The sequence below is a fragment of the Pimephales promelas genome, chromosome 24, assembly GCF_988280905.1.
Source record: "Pimephales promelas chromosome 24, fPimPro1.hap1.1, whole genome shotgun sequence".
In the NCBI taxonomy this organism is placed as follows: domain Eukaryota; kingdom Metazoa; phylum Chordata; class Actinopteri; order Cypriniformes; family Leuciscidae; genus Pimephales; species Pimephales promelas.
In genome coordinates, this window is record NC_142792.1 from 12,337,055 (window position 1) to 12,357,080 (window position 20,026).

At 37.1% G+C, this 20,026-nt stretch overlaps 1 protein-coding gene across 4 annotated transcripts in view; it reads right to left on the reverse strand.

Annotated features, from left to right (window-relative positions):
- Positions 1-20,026, reverse strand: part of nav3 (neuron navigator 3) — a 288,447-nt gene that overhangs the window by 219,802 nt on the left and 48,619 nt on the right. For all 4 annotated transcript variants that reach the window (XM_089127018.1, XM_089127023.1, XM_089127022.1 and 1 more), the window contains exon 2: positions 9,707-10,136. In XM_089127018.1, the coding sequence (XP_088983144.1) occupies positions 9,707-9,778 (72 nt within the window). In that variant the 5' untranslated portion in view covers positions 9,779-10,136. The remainder of the gene's footprint in view (positions 1-9,706; positions 10,137-20,026) is intronic.

Below are 20,026 nucleotides of genomic sequence, written 5' to 3' on the forward strand. Positions count from 1 at the left end.
AAAAGCATGCATACACTCAATGAATTCAAGGCATACACTGAAAAACAACCCTACAGGGAATTCATATGACATGCATATGAAAGAGCAGATATCAATCATTTATAAATTCACCAGTTTGCACCACATTTGCGAGTTATATTTCAGCAAAGGTATAACCCACAAGCAAACCAGACACTAAACGTGCTGAAATAGAAGAGGAAATAGGTTAGTAGTTACAAAACTTTCCAACTTCCCAAAAATGATACTAATGAATATTAATGTATCAGCTATTTTTTTTTTAATTTAATAACTTGTTTACTAGGTTACGAAAATGCAAGCTTAAGGGGATAGTTCACCCAAAAATGAAAATTAGCCCGTGATTTACTCACTCTAAAGCTATCCTATGACATTTTTCTTTCAGACGAATACAAAGGGAGTTATATTAAAAAAATGTCTTGGCTCTTCAAGCTTGATAATGAGAGTGAATGAATGCTTGACTTTGGAAGTACATTATAGCGTGATTAAAGTGCTCGACATGGATCTTCGGGGGTTAATAAAGGTCTTCTGAAGAGAAGCGATGCGTTCATGTAGACAGCAGACGGCCGCACATATCGATTTACAGCAAAAGAGAAACTCTGATGCGTCAAGTTCAAGTGTATTGTATAGTATACAATAATTATATATGTCATATTTTATATATAATATAAATACACAATTCATTCTTTCAGTGAATTACCTCTCTGAGTTCAATTGCAATACACTTAAGGACTTATTTAAGTATATATGAATACAAATTCCATGCACTTAATGTTCATAACTAAATGAGAAATCATCAACCAACAGAGTATTAAGGTCTGAAATGCTCAACACCTGCATAATGTGATGTAATAAAGTGGCATACAGTGAGTCACAGTGTTCAGAGTTTAACTCATTGTACAGGTCACTGAACCTTGAATTTTCCCATTAGGTGGGAAAAGAAATATAACCAGATTTGTTGAATTAGTGCGCGACTTATGATTACCCCTATACTGTCAGTTCTGATATCTGATAGGGCATCCTAAAACTAGATTTAGAGCCGTGTGCTTTCAGGCACTTTGATTACCGTGAGAGAGTGCGTGTCTGAACCCCCAAAATGATTACCATTTATATTGGATGCAACATTAGATATAAATTGTTCTTTTTTTTATTCCTTTGCCAACAATGAAACTCACTTACACTTTCGCCTCACTAGTCAAGTAACGGTATTCTATTTCAACGACACATTTTGCCGACTTAGTTTGCGGTTTTCCTTTGTGGCATGCTTGTACTTCAGGAAATCAGCATGTTATTGTCAATACGGCAGGAGAAAGGCTGCTATGAAAGTTTATGGTTGACATACAGTATACTTTCCACACAGCTTTGGCGATCCATTTGAATTCCCAATCCCGCTGTAAGCTTCCCTGTGATTTAAGACCGGCCTCAAACAGGCGCAGTGCTGCTGTATCTCAATATAGGCACAATCAATGAGGGATATTCAAACTGGAGGAGAAAGCAATCTCATCTCCTCACCACAGTGCAACCAATAACCAAAGAGAACGGCATCATGGGTAAAGCAGAAAGGACAAGGATTCCTGGAGCTTTAGGAAAGCTATTTGAATTATTTGGTTAGATGGGGCAGCAGGGGATGTATTTCATAAGAAAAAGCTCCCAGGGAGGAAAAAAAAAACAGTGACATGTGAAACTCAATTAGCCATTCAGGCAGAATTTCAATCTAGAACTGATCTATGTGTGACAATATGGTGTTATAATTTGCTTTGTGTCAAAGCAAATAAGTCTAGATTCATGTCAGGAGCTCAGGACATTTCTTTGGTCTGGATTAATGCTTATAAATAAACAAACAAATAACTAAACTTTTACATTTTATGAAGAAAATGTTAGTGCTAGACTGGGTGTTGTTGTGGGATGCTGCTAAGTAGGAACCAAGTCAAAAGAGCCCACCCCAAAGTCTCTATGATATTCTAGTGCCTATAGAAAATCACAAGTCTGATTTTTTGGTAACAGCTACTTCTGATTAGTGATGCACAACATTTTGACTCACATCAGTATACATTTACATTTATTCATTTAGCAGACACTTTTATCCAAAGCGACTTACAAATGAGAACAATAGAAGCAGTTAACTAACAGAAGAACAATATGAAAGTTCTATGAATCTTCCCAATTTAATTTAACGCAGTCCATTAATTTAATTATTAATTAATTTAATTATACATTAATTTATTAATTTATTAATTTGACAGAACAGAAGAGAAAGTGTTAGTGTTACTGGATCAAGCGCTGCCGTAAAAGATGCGTCTTCAGCTGTTTCTTGAAAGTGGCTACTGACTCCGCAGGTCTGGTCCCCACATTATTTCTGGTCAATTATGTCAGGTCTACCTATTGCTAAACACAAATAATAAAAAAATAATAATATAATATAATATAATATAATATAATATAATATAATATAATATAATATAATATAATATAATATAATGTAATGTAATATAATATAATATAATATAATATAATATAATATAATATAATATAAGAGCCTGAGAAAAATCACCATATTGTTGCATCCCTATGTCTATAAATAAAATAAATTTAAACTGATAAATTAGAGCCAAATGATCAAGGGACCCCATTTTATTTCTAGGAGGTCTAACTATTGTTAAACACAAACAAAATAATTAAATATATAATATATAGATATAAATTGTCATACACCTTATAACTGTAAAATAATAACTTAAGACAAACATCAAATGTGCCAAGTGATGTCCTGACACCTTATGTGATATCAACACTCAAACAACTGCCAAGGTTAAGAAATGTGAAGGAGAGAGAGACTGACAGAGAGTGAGACAGAGTGACAAATGTTGACAACAGCAAACTGATGTGTGTGTGTGTGTGTGTGCAACAGTGATGTTTCTTTTGAAAGTCAACACTGAGTGACAGATTCTTTCTTGTTGAAAAATGGCCACTGTTTTCTTTCTCCTCTCACATTTTCACAGTTTCACAGTTTCCTGTAAGCTGCGGGTTACATTTTTATGGTGATTCAGTCATATTGTGACACCCAGAGAGTCCGACTCTTCGGGCATGGTGCCAATGGCACTTGTGTGACCAGCTAATCCCAGCGGCTCAGACCCAGACCAGCAACAGACTAGCATCACAGGGGGGAATGTGGCAAAAGGGGCTTCTTTTAAATTAGCAGGCTAGCGCCACGACATAGGGGAGTGTTGCTCTCGCCAGCAGCAGTTGCCCAAGGTCAAGTGGGTTCGTTGCTTCAACGCCGCCCTTTAGACCGTGTGCCAGCACGATAAGAAGATTAAATACCCAAAACCCATCACACACCTGCCTCTGACTGCTGGTCCTTCACGTTACACAGCACAAAATCACTATTTAACCCAAGATAAAACACGTTTGCCATGCAGTGAAGCAGGAAACGGTTTTATAGCTGAATAAAACTGAATAAAAAGGACAGATTCAGAGTAACATGCTAACCTTTAAAGAAAAAGCAGGCTTGTTAAAAAGACTAGAAGCAAATTAAAAGCGACAAGCTGTGTAATAGGGCTGGTGAAATAGTTTTTAGAGTTGTTACAAAGGAAAACAATATCCTGTTTCAAGAGTGGTTACAGCAATGTTACGAGAAGCACTGTATTTTTATGACTGTGAAACACTAAAACTAGACTCTTCAATTATTCATTCGACATCTACTAAAGACCCAGTTTATTAACGCTAAGAGCATACATTTGCCAACGACGTGGGTACAGCAGCATCACAGCAATGACCACATAGACACTGATAATACTTACGTCCTGTGACAAAACCTCCAATCAGTGGTCATCTGAAATGGACTGGTATACTGCCTACAATTTTACGAAAAAATATCAGGCATTGGTTCTTAAACAGGGGTACTAGACAGACTAGGGAGTCACAGGATGATTTAACATCATTATGCTCTTATGTTTATCAATTCTGCATTTATTTGATGCTTGATTCCCCAAGATCTTCATATATCAATATTCATATGGAGATCTGAGGCAGTGGTGGAATGTAACAAAGTACAAATACTTAGTTACTTCACTTAAGTAAATTTTTCACATATCTACTTTACTTAAGTAGAATCAATAAGTGTATACTTTTTACTTTTACTTTGTTACATTTTGCAGCAATTATTATACTTTCTACAACGTTCTGTTACATTTTCATTACATTTTCTGATCAGTTTTTCCCCTGCCAAAGCGTGATCCTGACGTGTGTTCAAGGCACGTTTGTCTCACCATTGACGTTTGGTTCCCATAGATATATCCAACGCGTGCGATAGATATATCAAAAGAGTCAGTAAATGACGCCTTGGGATGAGAACGGGCTGATATGTCAACCCGGTCACACTAAATGCGTCTCTATAGTACGCAGTGTTTGTTTATCCTGCAATTTATATGCGAAAATTAGTTTTTACGTGTGTAGGAAACCCGGTGCGTGTGTAATATACGTTTGGTTAGAATTATGGCAAGCCAAGAGGTTCAGAATTACGCCATAAAATAATCGCGTTTACTGCCAAACAGTTATTATCGTAAGGATACGCTTGATGTGTATATTGCAAGCTTGTTCAGAAATGATGACAACAATTTTTTCCATCATTATTGAACATCATTAGGAGTATTAGGTTGAATGAGTTAGAATTAAATGTTTTATTAATCAGTAGAATATAGACATTAAGAGAATGAATTGTTGTGCAAGTACTTTTACTTGTAATACTTAAAGTACATTTAAAATCAGGTGCTTTTTACTTTACTTTGGTTGTCATTTTGTTACTTCTACTTTTACTAAAGTAAATATTTTTCTGGTTATTTGTACTTTAACTTAAGTACTGAGATTCAGTACTTCCTCCACTGATATGGGGGAAACAAGCATGAACAATTCAATACCAAATATTGTCTGAAACCAATAAGGCACTAAGATATCATGAATCCTTAGTAGACTTTTTTTAAGAGCCAGTGGTATGCAGTTATCATCAATATTTTACATTTTGAATCCAATTTTGAGTTTTAAAAAAAGTGTGATTGGTAGTATGATAAATAACGAGACAAGATATTGCAGTCGATGTTGCTTTGACTTCATATATTGTATTGAAAAAGGAACATCGTGCACAATGTCAAGCACATCGCATCATCGGAAATTGTATTCCTCGCTGTCTGCTCTGGTGAATCATGCACATTTTGGCAAATATACCAGGCATAGATAAAATCTGCATAACATCCAATATACATACTGCAAATTACAAAAACTTTATGAGCAGTATGTTAACATGCTCTTCTGAACACAGCCAATGACAGTGTTAGGTAATGGTGGCGCACAGCAGGCATTTGTCAGACAAGTGTCAGCAAATCCACAGCTCCTTCTGATTGGCCGCAGAGCTCAGGGAGGCCTTGATAATTGCGTGCAACTCCCTGCCAAGTTGAACTAATGGGCAGCAGGTGTGTGGACCACTGCCTCTAAGCTCCAATATGCAGAAATATCCACCTATCAGATCTTCCCAGCTTGCACGGGAACGGGCAGCTGGAAGGTGGGCTATGCTAGAGAATCTACCATTCTCCAGACAAGATAAATGGGAGCAATTAACCATATCATATACTCTCACTCCCTTCAGACTCTATACATAATGTAATATAAATCTCTCATTGTACGGCGCGTCCCAAAAGGGGCCACCAGAATTAGTGCTCCGAAAGGGCTGATAAGAGTAAAGTAGGCGGAAGGACCGCATACGGTTTTAATAATCGGAGCAGGAGACACAATAACCCCTATAAGAGCCACGATGCTGTGTTTAAGTGATTGTGCATTTATCCAGCCGTTTATTATAAAGCTCGCTCCATTCTGTAGAGTTGGGCACTCTGCTGGGAACACAGCCCTGCAGAGCTGCCAAACGCAGCAGTTTCCTCCATTCAGCCCGGCTCGATATTGCTGGAGGTTGCTGGAGGCAGAAGGAAAATGAGAAACTTGGTTTCCCTTCGGTCCAATTTAAAAGGGGAATATGCATCTGGTCAGATGTGGTTAGTGTTCTGCACATGAGCAGGTTGTGCAGATATGCAAAGCATTGGGGGTGTTTTAGTTAATTAATGCATGGGTGCATTCAGAATCAGTCATGACATTGTATTGTTTAAAATAGTGCAAGCCCTCAAACAAAAACAAAAAAACTGAAACTTCTTAATATTAATTCTTATCATTACTTAAATCATTGTTTAGTTTTAAATCTCCAGAAGTATTTCATATATCGCCCAGATATAACTGATATCACACAGTCTAGAGTACATAACTTATGCACAATGACAAGATGGAGCATCATGAAAAGCCAGTAATGATGACACAGTCAGAAGCCGTTATCTCAGCTCATTGGAGATGCTTCTCATGTGAAGATGTAAGGAGAGCCAGTTAGAAGGATCTCTTTGATGCTGACATTAGCGTTAAAATTTGCCGCATGAATTATTCATGAGACACATGTCATGCTTTACTATAGCTGCACATGCTTTCCCCACTGATACTAGAGATAACTGACTGGGTCAATTCACTTGTGCGTTTAAAATGAAAATATGGTGCACTTACGGAGCAAATGAGAAACCTGCAAGTCTTGTACTTTTCACAAATGTAAGTATGATGTTTTAATTAATCTTTTCTTCACGGTACATGAAAGTAGATGTTCTCTCTCAATGTTCACATTCATTGTATGGAAAAAGAGCAGCATCAACATTCTTCAACAAAGAAAAAGAAAGTCACATGGGTTTGGAACAACATGAGAATAAATTATAACATCACTTTGTCAATGGGGAGGAACATACACAGATTTTCAACTAAAATCTAAGCATTTGACCAGATAATCTGTTTCAACTGATAATAACTGTGTGTAGTACTCACAAAAGTACTTACAAATCCTTATCAATCCAATGGTAAAACCATATTCCCAAGTACTTCTGAAATACTTCTGAAGTACTGTCGGCTGACAACAATCATGAGAAACCACCTAAATCAGAGCCGTCCATCTCAATACTGCTAAGAGAACTCAAGCTTCTGCAGCCAAACATCTCTGGTATGATCACGTAAGTCTTTCAAAAACGTCTCTTTTTTTTGCGATCAACTCAATATTGTCTTTAGAAATAAAATAAAGATAAAACAAACATCCACTCAAACAAAAAGACAGGGAAGGGGAAGCAACAGACATATTATCAAAAAATGAACAATGAGAAAAATTCCTTTATATAATCCAATATTTTGTAAGAAAAACATTGCCATGCATCATCCTCATGGACATCTCTTGAAACTGTCTCTAAATCACTAACACCACACTTGATGGTCAGTCTCTCTCATGAATATTCAAAAGCACTTCCTGTCCATTAGCACGCAGTGTTTCCCTGTTTCGAGAGCAAACACCTCTGGCCATCTTAATCTCGAATTCAAATCAACAGTCGAAAGCTGTAGAGGACACTTATTCATCAATGCTCCAACTGTCTAATTCAAGCAAGCTCTCAATATTTATATATATTTTTTTTTTACCTGCTTTTCTCTCCATTAGTGTAAGAGTGTATGATTATGATGAATAAGGAGGACATTGGGTAGTCCGCAACTGATCAAAGCCGTCTGTACGCACAAAGCTTTTATTCATTTCAATTAGAAAATGGAAGGAAAAAGCAACTTCTTCAGTATCTTCTGTTCTTCCACTTACGTCAGTGTTTTGTGGGAGCCAGAATGTCTTTGGGTCTAATTCACAACTAAAACAAACGAAGGAGGAACGGTCACTATATCAACATATTAGGATTTACATGATCAGTATTAACATAAAATGTATTTTTCATTTGTATATAAAGTTGTATATTTATGCTCATTTTGTTTTGCCACTTTTGTTATATACTGATGCTTTTTTTTTTTTAGAATTTTATGTCTACTGAGACCAGATGTGACCAGGTAAATATTGTAAAGGGCTTGATAATAATGACTCGCGTGAAGGATGCTCGGGACCGTTGATGGAACTGTCACTTGCTCAATTCGCCTCATTTACCTCTGATCCATTAGCAGAGGTAAGTTATTCTAGTTACAGTACTAGCAATTTGTCTGAACGTGAAATTGTAACTAGTTAGATTTACACAAAACAACACACAAATGTATGAAATCTGTACAGTAAATCTCAACGTGATGTTTTCTTAACGAGAACGGGCTGTCCAATTCCATAATCTGCCACAAAAGAACTGCATTTGAAGTAAGTTGAATAAAACTGACTGCAATTGTGATATAAATAAACAGTTTTCCAAAAGGTAAGCAGAAGTTTGCACCTGCAACACACATATGCATGCATCTTTCTTTGCCCGAGCTTTGCCGCTTGTATCGTTAACAAGCTAATATGGGACCTCCCAGTAGATGTTGGGTCTAACACAGAAATAAAACACCAATAAATTCTGGTTCCTAACTTCATCAGCTCCTAATGAAGCTGCAGGTGTCAGGCCTGATAGATTACTGGGTGTCTTCTGCAGGTTAGGGACTCTCTGGCAGAAGATGGCTTATCATAGGTACCTCATTAGCCAGAATCAGGTCAGCGGGACTCCATCCAGTTCAAACAGCACACACACTTCTCTCATGTCCAAAGGCGAAGTGTTAAAAACTAATCACACTTTAGAGCAGGAGCTCCACTCTCACCTGCAGTGTGAGCGACAGAAGGACAGTGTCCTAGATGTAGAATGTAGAGCAGACCTGAGGCACTAAACAACTTCCCAGTGCTTCTCCAAATCTCAATGAAGAAGTTTTTCAGGTCTGCTAACCAGAGCAAACACCAGTAAATTCTAAATAAAATTCTTGTAGTACTTTCCACCAAACTTTCATCACCTCTCCAATTCTTTAAGTTGATGGTCAACTTTTTTTCTGAATAAAAAATGCCAAAGTCCCACAAAAATTACGAATAAAAGAAGAAAAATAATACATGATCAAAGAAATAATTATAATTAGAATAATTGAATAATGTATTAATATTTAATCAATAAATTATTAATAATAATGCATAAAATAAAACTGTCCATCATGCTTATGTTAATTGTTTTTCTAAATAAAAAGCCATATATGTGTGTGTAATTACAATATAATAATAATAATAATAATAAAAATATGGTAAGACAAAATATGTATTTAATTATTTATTCATATTTAATATAATTAATCCTTAGTAATATTATATGAAATTCCCCTAACAACCTTTTTCCTAAATAAAATAAAACTACTTTTTAAAAAAAATATATAAATAAAAATACTATTAATATTTTATGTTATTTAATAAAACTAGTTATTATATATCCATTTTTATACACTGTTCCTAGTCTGGACAATAATACTTTAACTTTAAACATACTTTTTTTTTAAGATACATAAATCTGCAATTTTAGTCAAATTAGGTAGGACTTCTTGGCCTACTGAACATAATTAATATTCATGAGCAAAGCTGATCACAATTGTGTTATAATTATGTTCCTTCCTGTTTTCAGGTCATCCTACACCCCCATAGAACTACCTGAAAATCTGCTTATAAATAAACAACAGGATCTACAAAAACCACCAACAGTCGCTTTGAGCACAGCAAGAAAACGGGCGTTGAAAAATCTCATCCATTCGGCACTGCTGGTTTTGAACTTTCAGCCCTGCGGAAGTGGTAGGAATGAACCACGCGTCTTACCTTTTTCTGATCCTCCAGCTTTTGACTTGTGGACTTCTTTACATGCTTGCTAGTTTCAGGCGGTACATCCATCCCCGGTGAGAGCGGTAATATCTCCAAGAGAGACCGAGCGAGAGAAAGAAAGACAGAGAGATCTACGAGCCAAACGTGTGGAAGAAAGGGAGGGGGCTACAGGCAGCCAGATTATTCCTTTGCCTGGGTCACATCTTCTCTCAGGCTGAGGTGGGCCTTTCTGGAAGAACTGGAGATGGAAAATGAAGAGGAACGGAGATACACCCCAATTCACAGAGACCACGTCAGCAGGATGAAAAGACCAGCATCCTCTCCGCACGTGAAAACATCCATTCAGAAGTTCGTAATTTCCAGCCAGTAGATCCCAGTGAGTGTGCTCTGGTAGTCCACCTCAGGGCTGCATCCTTGGTCCTCAAATCTGTAAAACAAACACATCTTATCAGACTCCAGATATCCAGAAGGCATAACAAAACAAAGTAATCAATTGACATAAGCAATATGAATTCATCTGTACATTTTGCAAAAAGCTGAAATCCCATGCAAGCTGATTTACCTCTTGCAATAATCCTTTCTCAGCATGTTTTTGTTAGTTATGCAGCTGAATGCGAGGCCAAACACTAGTCAACACAAATAACCCGACAAAGCATCATGTGACCCACTACCAGCACTAAGTGCATCACGACCTGCTGATGCGTGGTGTAGATCAATTTTCAGTGGGTCACACATAGCCTACGGTTTGTTCTGTTGGTAGTTTTCAATACTTGATATACTGTATATAAGTCACCATTAGCATTAGTTAATGTTTTCAACCCAGCGGTTCTACACATATGTGACACCACAATGATAGTGACTCCCAAAAATACTAAATACATATAACTAAGGGAAAAGATGCGCTCAGGTGATCAATACAAAACAGTAAAATAAAAACAGTTCAAGTAATGTAGTAAACAATAAAAAAAGAAGAGTAAACCAGTACAGACAGATTTGCCACATTGTTTCATACCATTAGAAATGGCACAGTGATTACAGGGGGGTGAGTGTCAAAGATGAAGAATGAATAATTTAAAAATCTATTTTAAAGGGACAATGTGTACTTTTTATGTATTTTATTATTTAAAATCAATATTTTTTTTTCATAATTATGTCTTCAATGGTGTATCAAATATTTAAATATCCATTTATTTGACTTATCCTCGAAAACAGAAGAATTTATTATCTTTATATACATGGGACGGGTAGGTCCAAGGAGGATTCCATGTAGTTCCGCCATATTGAAAAACTATAATGCAACGTTCACACCGGACGCAAATAGCGCGTCAAATTCGCGCCTACCGCATCTAGTTATACGCTTGAAACCCTCTGAATCCATTCACGTGTCAAGAGCGAAATCGTCGCGCGTAAAAAAAAACTAAAGTTTGAAGCGAAATTTACGCGCATGACGCACGTCAGAATCGAAATCTGTTGGTGGACATTCTTTTATGTCGACTGAGCATTCATCGAGAGAGTCACCGCTCAGAATCATCATCGCCGTATTTGTGTCCACCGGACCTCTAAAAGTTATTAACCTGTCCTGTGATTTTTTTCTCTCTCACGTCCAGACACAAACTTATGCACATATGTTGGTTGTCTTTACATCATAATAATTTCATATAATCTAGATATGGAATAAATAACATTCAATACAAAATGAACATGTCTCATATATTGAAATAAAGTTTTGAGTGATAAAATATTTGCTTTGTTGTGCATTAGAACCACACGCATTTAGTCATATTACAAAATAATTTATTGAAGCGTCCAGATCCTTCACCACGTGAGCAAGCAGCAGGCTCCTGATTGGTTAACGCGGCGCAAATTTGACGCCAAAGTTCAGATTTTTCAACTCGGGCGGCAGATGCGAATTCGCGTCAAACGCGTGAATGTACAAATAGCACTAAATAAATCATTTGTGCGTAACACGCTTTAATATTTATATATGTCCATTTATATATATACATATATACACATTTCATAAAAGAGATTTATCAAGTCATTGTGTGCAAGAACTGAAAATGGGTTATGTCATTGACCTTAATAAGAAAATGAGTAGCACTTAAATGTCAGAAAATGATGATGATAATGTCACCCTCTTCTATAGAGCATCTTTTGCATTCCCGGCATTCCAAATGTGAAGTCTCTTTACCGAAATAGCTAACACTCACTAGGAATATCCCTTGAGCTGTTTCATGCAACGAGTGTAGTGAGGCAGTGTATCTGCATATCAAAGTGAGTTTTGCTATTAGTGTTCTTCTCCATATATAAATAAACACGATTGTTCTTTGGCATGACTGTTTTCACCATTCTTATCCAAAACACAGCTAAAGAAAGGAAGGATTGAGTCATGCTGAGGTTGTAAGAGGCATTCTGGGAAGAGACCAAGCTCTGAGCAATTACCACAGGATCGATGGCTGGCCTTGTCTGCCCTTTTGGCACACTTCAAAACATTGGCCTGTCAAAGGGTGTTTGACTTGCAAGATGTTAGAAGTTCATGGACACCACTATAAAGTAAAATGACACGGATAGACACTTTGGCCCTTGAGTCCCAATTTTCTTCTTTAGGATTGAGATATACTAGGTTTTGAGTTTCTTTAATAATAATTCTTTAACCTCAGAATGTATTCACTTTGTTATTTGTGTAAAACCAACCTCCCTAGGCCAAAATTTGTTGTTTTTTTCTTTTTGTCTAGACAATTATTGCATCTGATTCTTGCCAAATGTGTGTATGTGTTTGTGTGTGTGTATGTGTTCAAATTTTTTAACTAGTTCATCATAATTGAACTGATTTACGTCCCCAATGCTTTTCAGTTGTTGTCGACTTGTTTTCCTTTATTCAAAAGCGTAACATGCAGCAGTGAATACAAAAAGGTAATTAAGAAGTCATTTTTGTCAGCTCTGACTGCCCTGAACGCAGCTGGAAAGAACAATCAATCCATAGTGGGATAGTATTATTTTGCTATTGTTATTTGTCAGAGAACAATTCTTTGGCAAAAAAAATAGGCTCAGGGTCTCTCAGGATTTTCAAAACAATAGCTTGATTGAATCAACAAATGCACATAAATCTACGTGGTGCATCTGCCTTGACACTAAACACACAGCATCATTCAAAGGCTCAACTGAGTGCTACCATCTCCTGCATAATTCATAACTCTTAATTTCCCTCATGTTCCACTGAATACCACAAAAAGAAACATTCCTGCAAAGGACTGACACACTTATGTCCATAGTTTCTAAAAATTATACTTCAGTTGGCTGTCGATTTTACAGCATTTACTTGAATACGTCTATCAGTAAGTCATTTTTCAAATACATCAACATGATCTCAGAGATAAAAACCCACAACCAAGCTGTCAAAATGAATAGATCAAAGCACTCATGATAATGGAAATACTCCACTCTGCTTGGCAGGTAAATTATTGTTATTTTGAGGTGAAGAACAATTATTACGAGAACAAAACATATTATATGCGCATTTCACCGCTGACTGTCAAATACAGAAAAAGCATTTCCATGTTGGGTACATGTATGATATATCTAAGAAATAATATGTGCCGTTGTAATGGATAAGTTGGCTTATCGTATATGTTGCTGGAAGCATTAAATGAGAAGCCAAGCTCAATAATTACAGAATTTAGACCATAAGATTCTGCGTTCCAAAGAAGCGGTTAAAATATAAAGCAAATGAAGCAGGAATATGTCTACCAGGCTCTAATATACATCCGCTACACTTGAGAACGGACGCCTGTTATTAGACCAAGATTGTGGAAAGAAATCACATTTGCTATCTGAATAACAATGTGCTAATTTAAATAGGTCAGGCAGGTGCTGGTTTGATTCAATACCATTATTCATTCATCAAAATGGATGGATGGACGGACGGACGGACGTGTGGAAAAAAAATTCTAAAAAGTCTTTCTGATGACTCATGAAACAAAAACAGCATGACTTTCTGTGTAAATCATTCCCAAATTAGTTCTGTTTGAGTTTCATGAATGGGGTGCAATGAGCACAGGATATTAGTAGCACTTCTATACTAGTTTTTATTGTGATATCTAGAGTAACTGATTATTGAAGAGCTGAACAATGCTTCCTCTGCTCTTTTCCTGACATTTACTTAGCATTCATTGGCAGTCAGTGAGCTAGAGTATATTCAATACAATATGATTCATTGGCTTGGCCTCTGTGTCGCCACTTCAATTTGTCTATAAAAATGTATAAAAATGTCTATGGTGGACTTCCACTGATTTCCTTTGGGATATATGATCACGGCACAGAAATGCCATACTGTCTCATAACAGATCAGAGGTCAGTGGTAGTAAAAACATCCATCTGAGAGCATCCTATAACACATCAGGCATCTCATATTAAAAAAAAAAACCTTTGTATTACATCCTTATTCAGCACTTCTTTTAAGTGGTTAATCAAAAACAATAATGAAAATCAAGAATTATACAAATGTTATTTCCCCTGAATTAGCTTCAAAATTGACTGGCAATTAAACGCTTGGCCACAGCATGGACTGCAGATGTGCTGGAAAGACCGTGATAAGACTGCACTCTAGTTTTACAAACACAATCACATATACACACACATAATCCACCCAACCTGGCATGTGTCCATCAGGGATCAGCAGACAGCAATGAAAGCCTAGACAGACGCGTGATTAAAATATAATAAACGTGTAATTACTAGTCGAGCTTTCGTACCTGTCCTCCCTGCACTCGCAAAAAAACAAAAGATGAGCTTTATTCCGCATGCAATAAATTGATTTCACTGCTTTCCCGAGAGTGATTTATTCCCTGTTCCCGGTTTATGGAGGGAAATCTGCAGAGAGAGCGACCGTGAACGAGGCACATTTCAGAGATAAACGGGAGGAGCTGTAACATCACTCTAAATACATGCCAAGCAACATGCTTTAAATAAAACGGGACGGGCTATTGAAACCCCCATACGACATAAACGTGTCAGACTGACCAACTGCTTGCCTCAGCATTACTGAGAACAAACGCAGCATGCTCAGATAGATTCATTCATTTGTTTAGTCCTTTCACATGACTTGAGTATTGATTGAAAGTGCTCTGGCTGATGCTTTCACAAAATGAATATTATAAGAATATTGATGTGGCATAAACTCGTCTCACAGCTCTCTGCCTGTTTGTCAAACTAGCTATCGTATGACTTGAGAAGTTTTCGTAAGATTTCATATGACGGTTGCATGGACAACTTTCAAGGTATATTAGTCCTTTTTTGTCCGTTTTTATTTATTTTATTTATTTTTTACTTGACAGCACAGGTCCCATCAAGTTTATTAACTAAAATTAAAACATTTTATTTAATTAAAACAAAGCTGAAATAAAATAAAAAATATATATAATATATTAAACAAAATAATAATATTAACATTAGCATTGGTGAACCGCATTAGTTAACATGACCTAACAATGAAGAATACTTATTAGCACACTCTAAACAATGCTGTGTTGTTTGTACCCAAATTTGGGTAAAATGTGGACAAACCCAAATGTTGGGTGAAAATTGTAATTTCAAATTTTAACCCAACTTCAACTTTTACTTACAACTGTACATTTTTAAATTGCATTTTTAACCCAACATTTGGGTTTGTCCATATTTGACCTGAATTTGGGTTGAAACAACCCAGCATTTTGTAGAGTGCACTTATTCGTAAATGTTCATTTCAGCATTTACGTTATTAAAATGAACCTTATTACACCCGGAACTTAAAAGTAAGGGCTTACAACTTGCCATAAGGCGGCATTAAGTTCATGGTCATTTAATTGAAACTTTGAAGAAAATAGATTAGCTTAAGCTAATCGCTTTGGCCAAGCAGCATATTATGTTTTTACATGGGGATTTTCTCACAATCTGCGTGTAGTTTTGTGTCGTGTATGGGCTCGTTTGGATCAAGACCATAGTTCCATAAATAAAATGGAACTAAAATTAAAAATACAAATAGATTCAACCTAAATAGTAATATTTAAAAACAAAAACTAATTAAAATAACAAATGCACATAACAACAATGCTTAAACTAAAATAAAAACTGAAAAAAGAAGCTATAATAGCATATACTACTAAAACATCACTGTGTCCTTTTAATCTATTCAAAGATCTTTAGAAAGTCAGTCATACGGGTTTGGAACATCATAACGTTTAACAAAATTTCAGGAAAAAGAATAATTGTCAGGTAAATCATTGCTTTAAATAGCACACAATATGTCGGCCCCAAGGCAGTACGGCCAATTTATTGGGATAATAAATAATGCGTATATACAACATTATAGTGCCTACACAGGTAAAAGCTAAATTTAGATGTCTGTACCACTGAATATATTTTGTGAGGCAGTTTAATTGGACAACACTGTCATAACAGTCTCAGTTTGAGTCCCAACTGTGCCCATTTACTACAAAAGTTTCCAAGCAGGCTCAAGCCTCAGCTGAATTTACAATTCTGTTTAGCGAGCCCTGAGCCCTCAGGCAAACAGTGGAGTGTCTTCAAACTTTAGCCCATATACCTGCATGACCATCCTACTCAATGCACAAAAGAATACAAGAACAAACAGAAATAGACAATTTGAAAGAGATGGAACATGCAGGGTCAATACAAAAGGGATTACACAACAAACCGTCGTCCATTCATCACTATGCGGCCAGCTTACACAGTTACATAGTAACACTTCTGTTCATATCATTCATAGTGTGAAAACATCCCTCCCTTGATACAGTTCATTGGAGTCCTGAACGCAGTCTACACATTTTGTCATTCCCTGACAGGGTTGATTGGTGTGGTGCCGTCGGAATGACCCTGGTTTTACGGTTGTCACGGTAACAGAGGTTGAGGTAGGTAGGTGGAAGCGATGCAGGTACCCAAGCATGCTTCTCAGTCTTATGTACTGCTCTTATTATATCTGAATATCTCTACTTTATTTATACATCATGGAATTTTGGGATTGAATGTAAAACTTAATTACAGTTGGTAACCTACAGTATATCATGGTATTACCATCATGGTAGTGCCAAAAAACATGGCATTATTGCCTTTTTATATTTTCCTTTTTCCATTCCCTTCTGAAATGTTTAAATGTATTATTCTATGACCACATTGATGAAAAGGTGCAACGTTTTATACAGTTTTAAATTGGCCACAAAAAGGTTTTTAAAACTTGCTTGCAAGGTTTGGTTACAAAGCTTGTTGAACACTTTTGCTTTGGATATTTATGTGTTGTGGAAAGCCCTACTGTATATTGTGCTTGTTAAAAACAAAAAAAGCTAACATGTCATTTATGAAGGTTGCCCATATTATATCACATTATAGAGAAATACTATAAGCACTGTTCAGCATTTTCTTGTGTGAAAACATGAAGCCAGCACTCGTTTCTTTGTTCTCTTCACCATTCTGGCACTCCCTTCCTCATTCAGAGAACAGAAGCAAGAAATATTCTGAGCAACAGTCCCCGCCTCATTATACAAGGCAGAGCAATCTCAGCTAGACATAAAACACCTTTATTCACTCATTCGTTTCAATGGATTTCGAATTAGAAGCCAATTATACTAAGATTACACTAATACCAAACCACAGAACTGCCTTTCCCATTCAGTTCCTGAGCAGATAATCTGGAGAGCAGCGTAATCTAGCGAGATTACGGAAGGATTACGGTAAAATCCCATTATGGCAAGATGGTAGAACCTCATAAACAGGGAACAATCATAACATGAAATCTAAGTTTTAAGCGTAAAGTGTTAACATTTATATCCCATGGAGGACTTTCTCGTGTTCTCTCTTGCCTGTTTTGCAATCAACGGGTGTTGGGCGTTTCACAGACGCGCCATCCTTTTTCCAGTTTATGTTGTATTGCCTATAAATATCTTGCCAATGGGCCGGCACAAATGTGGGTTGGTTCTGCAAGAGGTTTGCTAGAAAAACCAGCACCACTTGAATAGATTGTGGAGCCGTCCAGACAGTGAGGTCAGAGGTGAGACGTAACAGTGGTGATTTTCATCCTTATATCCTCTCTTCACCATAAGCATCTCTTATTCATGTGCTCTGTCTGCATAAAATCGCTTTTATTACACGGCGTAGTACTGAGGTGCAATTGCCAGCGTGATATACAGCCTCCCTGTGCACTCGGCTCAATTTTTGGTGCATTTAAGATGCTCTTCGTTTCCATGGTCTCCTTGATAAAACAACTTCTTCTGTCCAATAATGGGGTCCAAATCTCATTTCTACACACATCCTTTGCCCCAGGGGTATATATACACTGCGCAACAGCCTGTGACCAGAGAGCTCACACACACACACACATTCTTCCCATCAACCCCCCATGGTGCTTTCCTGGTCTTGGGTATTTATTAAACAGTGTGTGCCTTACCAAATCACATGAACGCATCAGAACGACAGATAAACAGTGAACTGAAGGCAGGCATGTTATGGGTGCAGATTGCTCAAGCCTTATTCTTATTTAACTCATTAGACGGGTAGGAGAGGCGATCCCACTTGCTAAACCGCAAAATATCTGGGAAGGCAATGGGAGGGAAAATTGCATATGTAAAACAATCAAAGCTGGATGCCGTACATTGTAACAGCCCTGTGGTGATGATTACCTGAAAAAGTACCATGAGTGAACTGCACTGTGAATCTTCAATGCGTTCGAAAAATCAATCTAGAGCAGAGTAAACAAATTCAATCCCACACTTTACACACTCAACGGCAAAAGGAAACCACTTGAGTCGTGCGGACAGCTTGAAACACATTCAAGACTTCAGTTTCGCTTAATCAAACAGGAAACTGGGTAATCTGTGAAACTGAGTAGATTAGACAGATTAGCAATTATCAAGATGGAAGTCATAAGTAAATTAAATGAATATGAAGGCAGCCGCTGGAGCAACAGCAGTCATGGGGGTGGAGTTTGTATTCATTAGACCTGTTACTGACTATTAATCATCCTCAACCTCAGATTCAATCCACGGCAGAGCCATTGACCCATAAGAGGCAAAGTGTTGTTGCCATGCGGATTATATTGTTCTCATGTGATCTGGGCTGAAGTCCTGATCTGTGCAGGCTGCAGGTAGGATATTAGGTGAGCGCGGATCTGTCAACTCGGCAGAATTCTATTATCCTGACTGTGATATACTGCGACCAGCAGGACCCCTCCTTTCCTCCCTCTCTCTCTCTCTCTCTCTCTCTCTCTCCCATCCTCAGAGGTGATCCATCATGGAACGGTGCAGATCGAGTGTCCCACGCAGGTGAATTACCATGCAATCATCGCCCGCTCGACCACACGTTGCAACATCCCACAAAGCATTACTGACCTGAAAGATATTCATCAGCTGCTTACTGCCGCCTCAGTAAAGTGAGGGAAGAAGAAAGACAGAGATAAAAGAGCGTCTAGGTAAGACATTAGAAACAAAGCAGCATATGTGCAGGGAGTGGCAGATGCCAGGCAGCTGTGCTTTCTGACTTTCTCAGAAGGTCCTCTAAGGAGACAAAGTGGCACGACATGTACAGTACAACACACAATGCACATATTATATTGTGTGGAACATGTGTTCATGAAGAGCTGGAGATGAAGTCATTCAGACTACACTTCCGTCTAATATCCTCATTTATCAATATTACAAAACACATAAATCTGCCGTGACTGGGGATGGGCCATTTAGCTAACATAATCTGGGTTTTTATGTATTTGCTTTAAAATGGCATAGAAAAAAACAACATTTCAAATAAACTGTTGCTCAATATTCTAGTGAAACAACAAATTTCTCTTTGGTGACGTATGCCGGACTTCTCCAATCTTTTTCCCAGCTTAAACCCCACCCCATTCTTACAAGCTCACATTGAGATCTGCGTCCATCCAATCAATAACCAATGGACAAAACCAAGTTCCTGCTCTACATTTTTATACACTCGGATGTACATCACAATATGGAAAAAAAAAGAAAAAATGCTGGGTTGTTTTAACCCATCTTTGGGTCAAAACAACCCAACATTTTATAAAGTGTACCTTCACTTCGCTGCGACTTTACCACTCTCAAGCACTTAAAAATTTACAAAACTAGAAGACACAATTCTTCATAAAATGTCATAGAAAAAGATGCTCTCAAAAAATAAGCCTTTTTAAGATTTAAGTATTTTTTTTTAATTTAAATTCAAATTATATAATTTAATTGAAGAACTGATTAAGGTTTGTACAATTTATTCAATTAAATTATGTAAGTATTATTCAATTCAATTTGATGGAATTTTACTATTAATTAC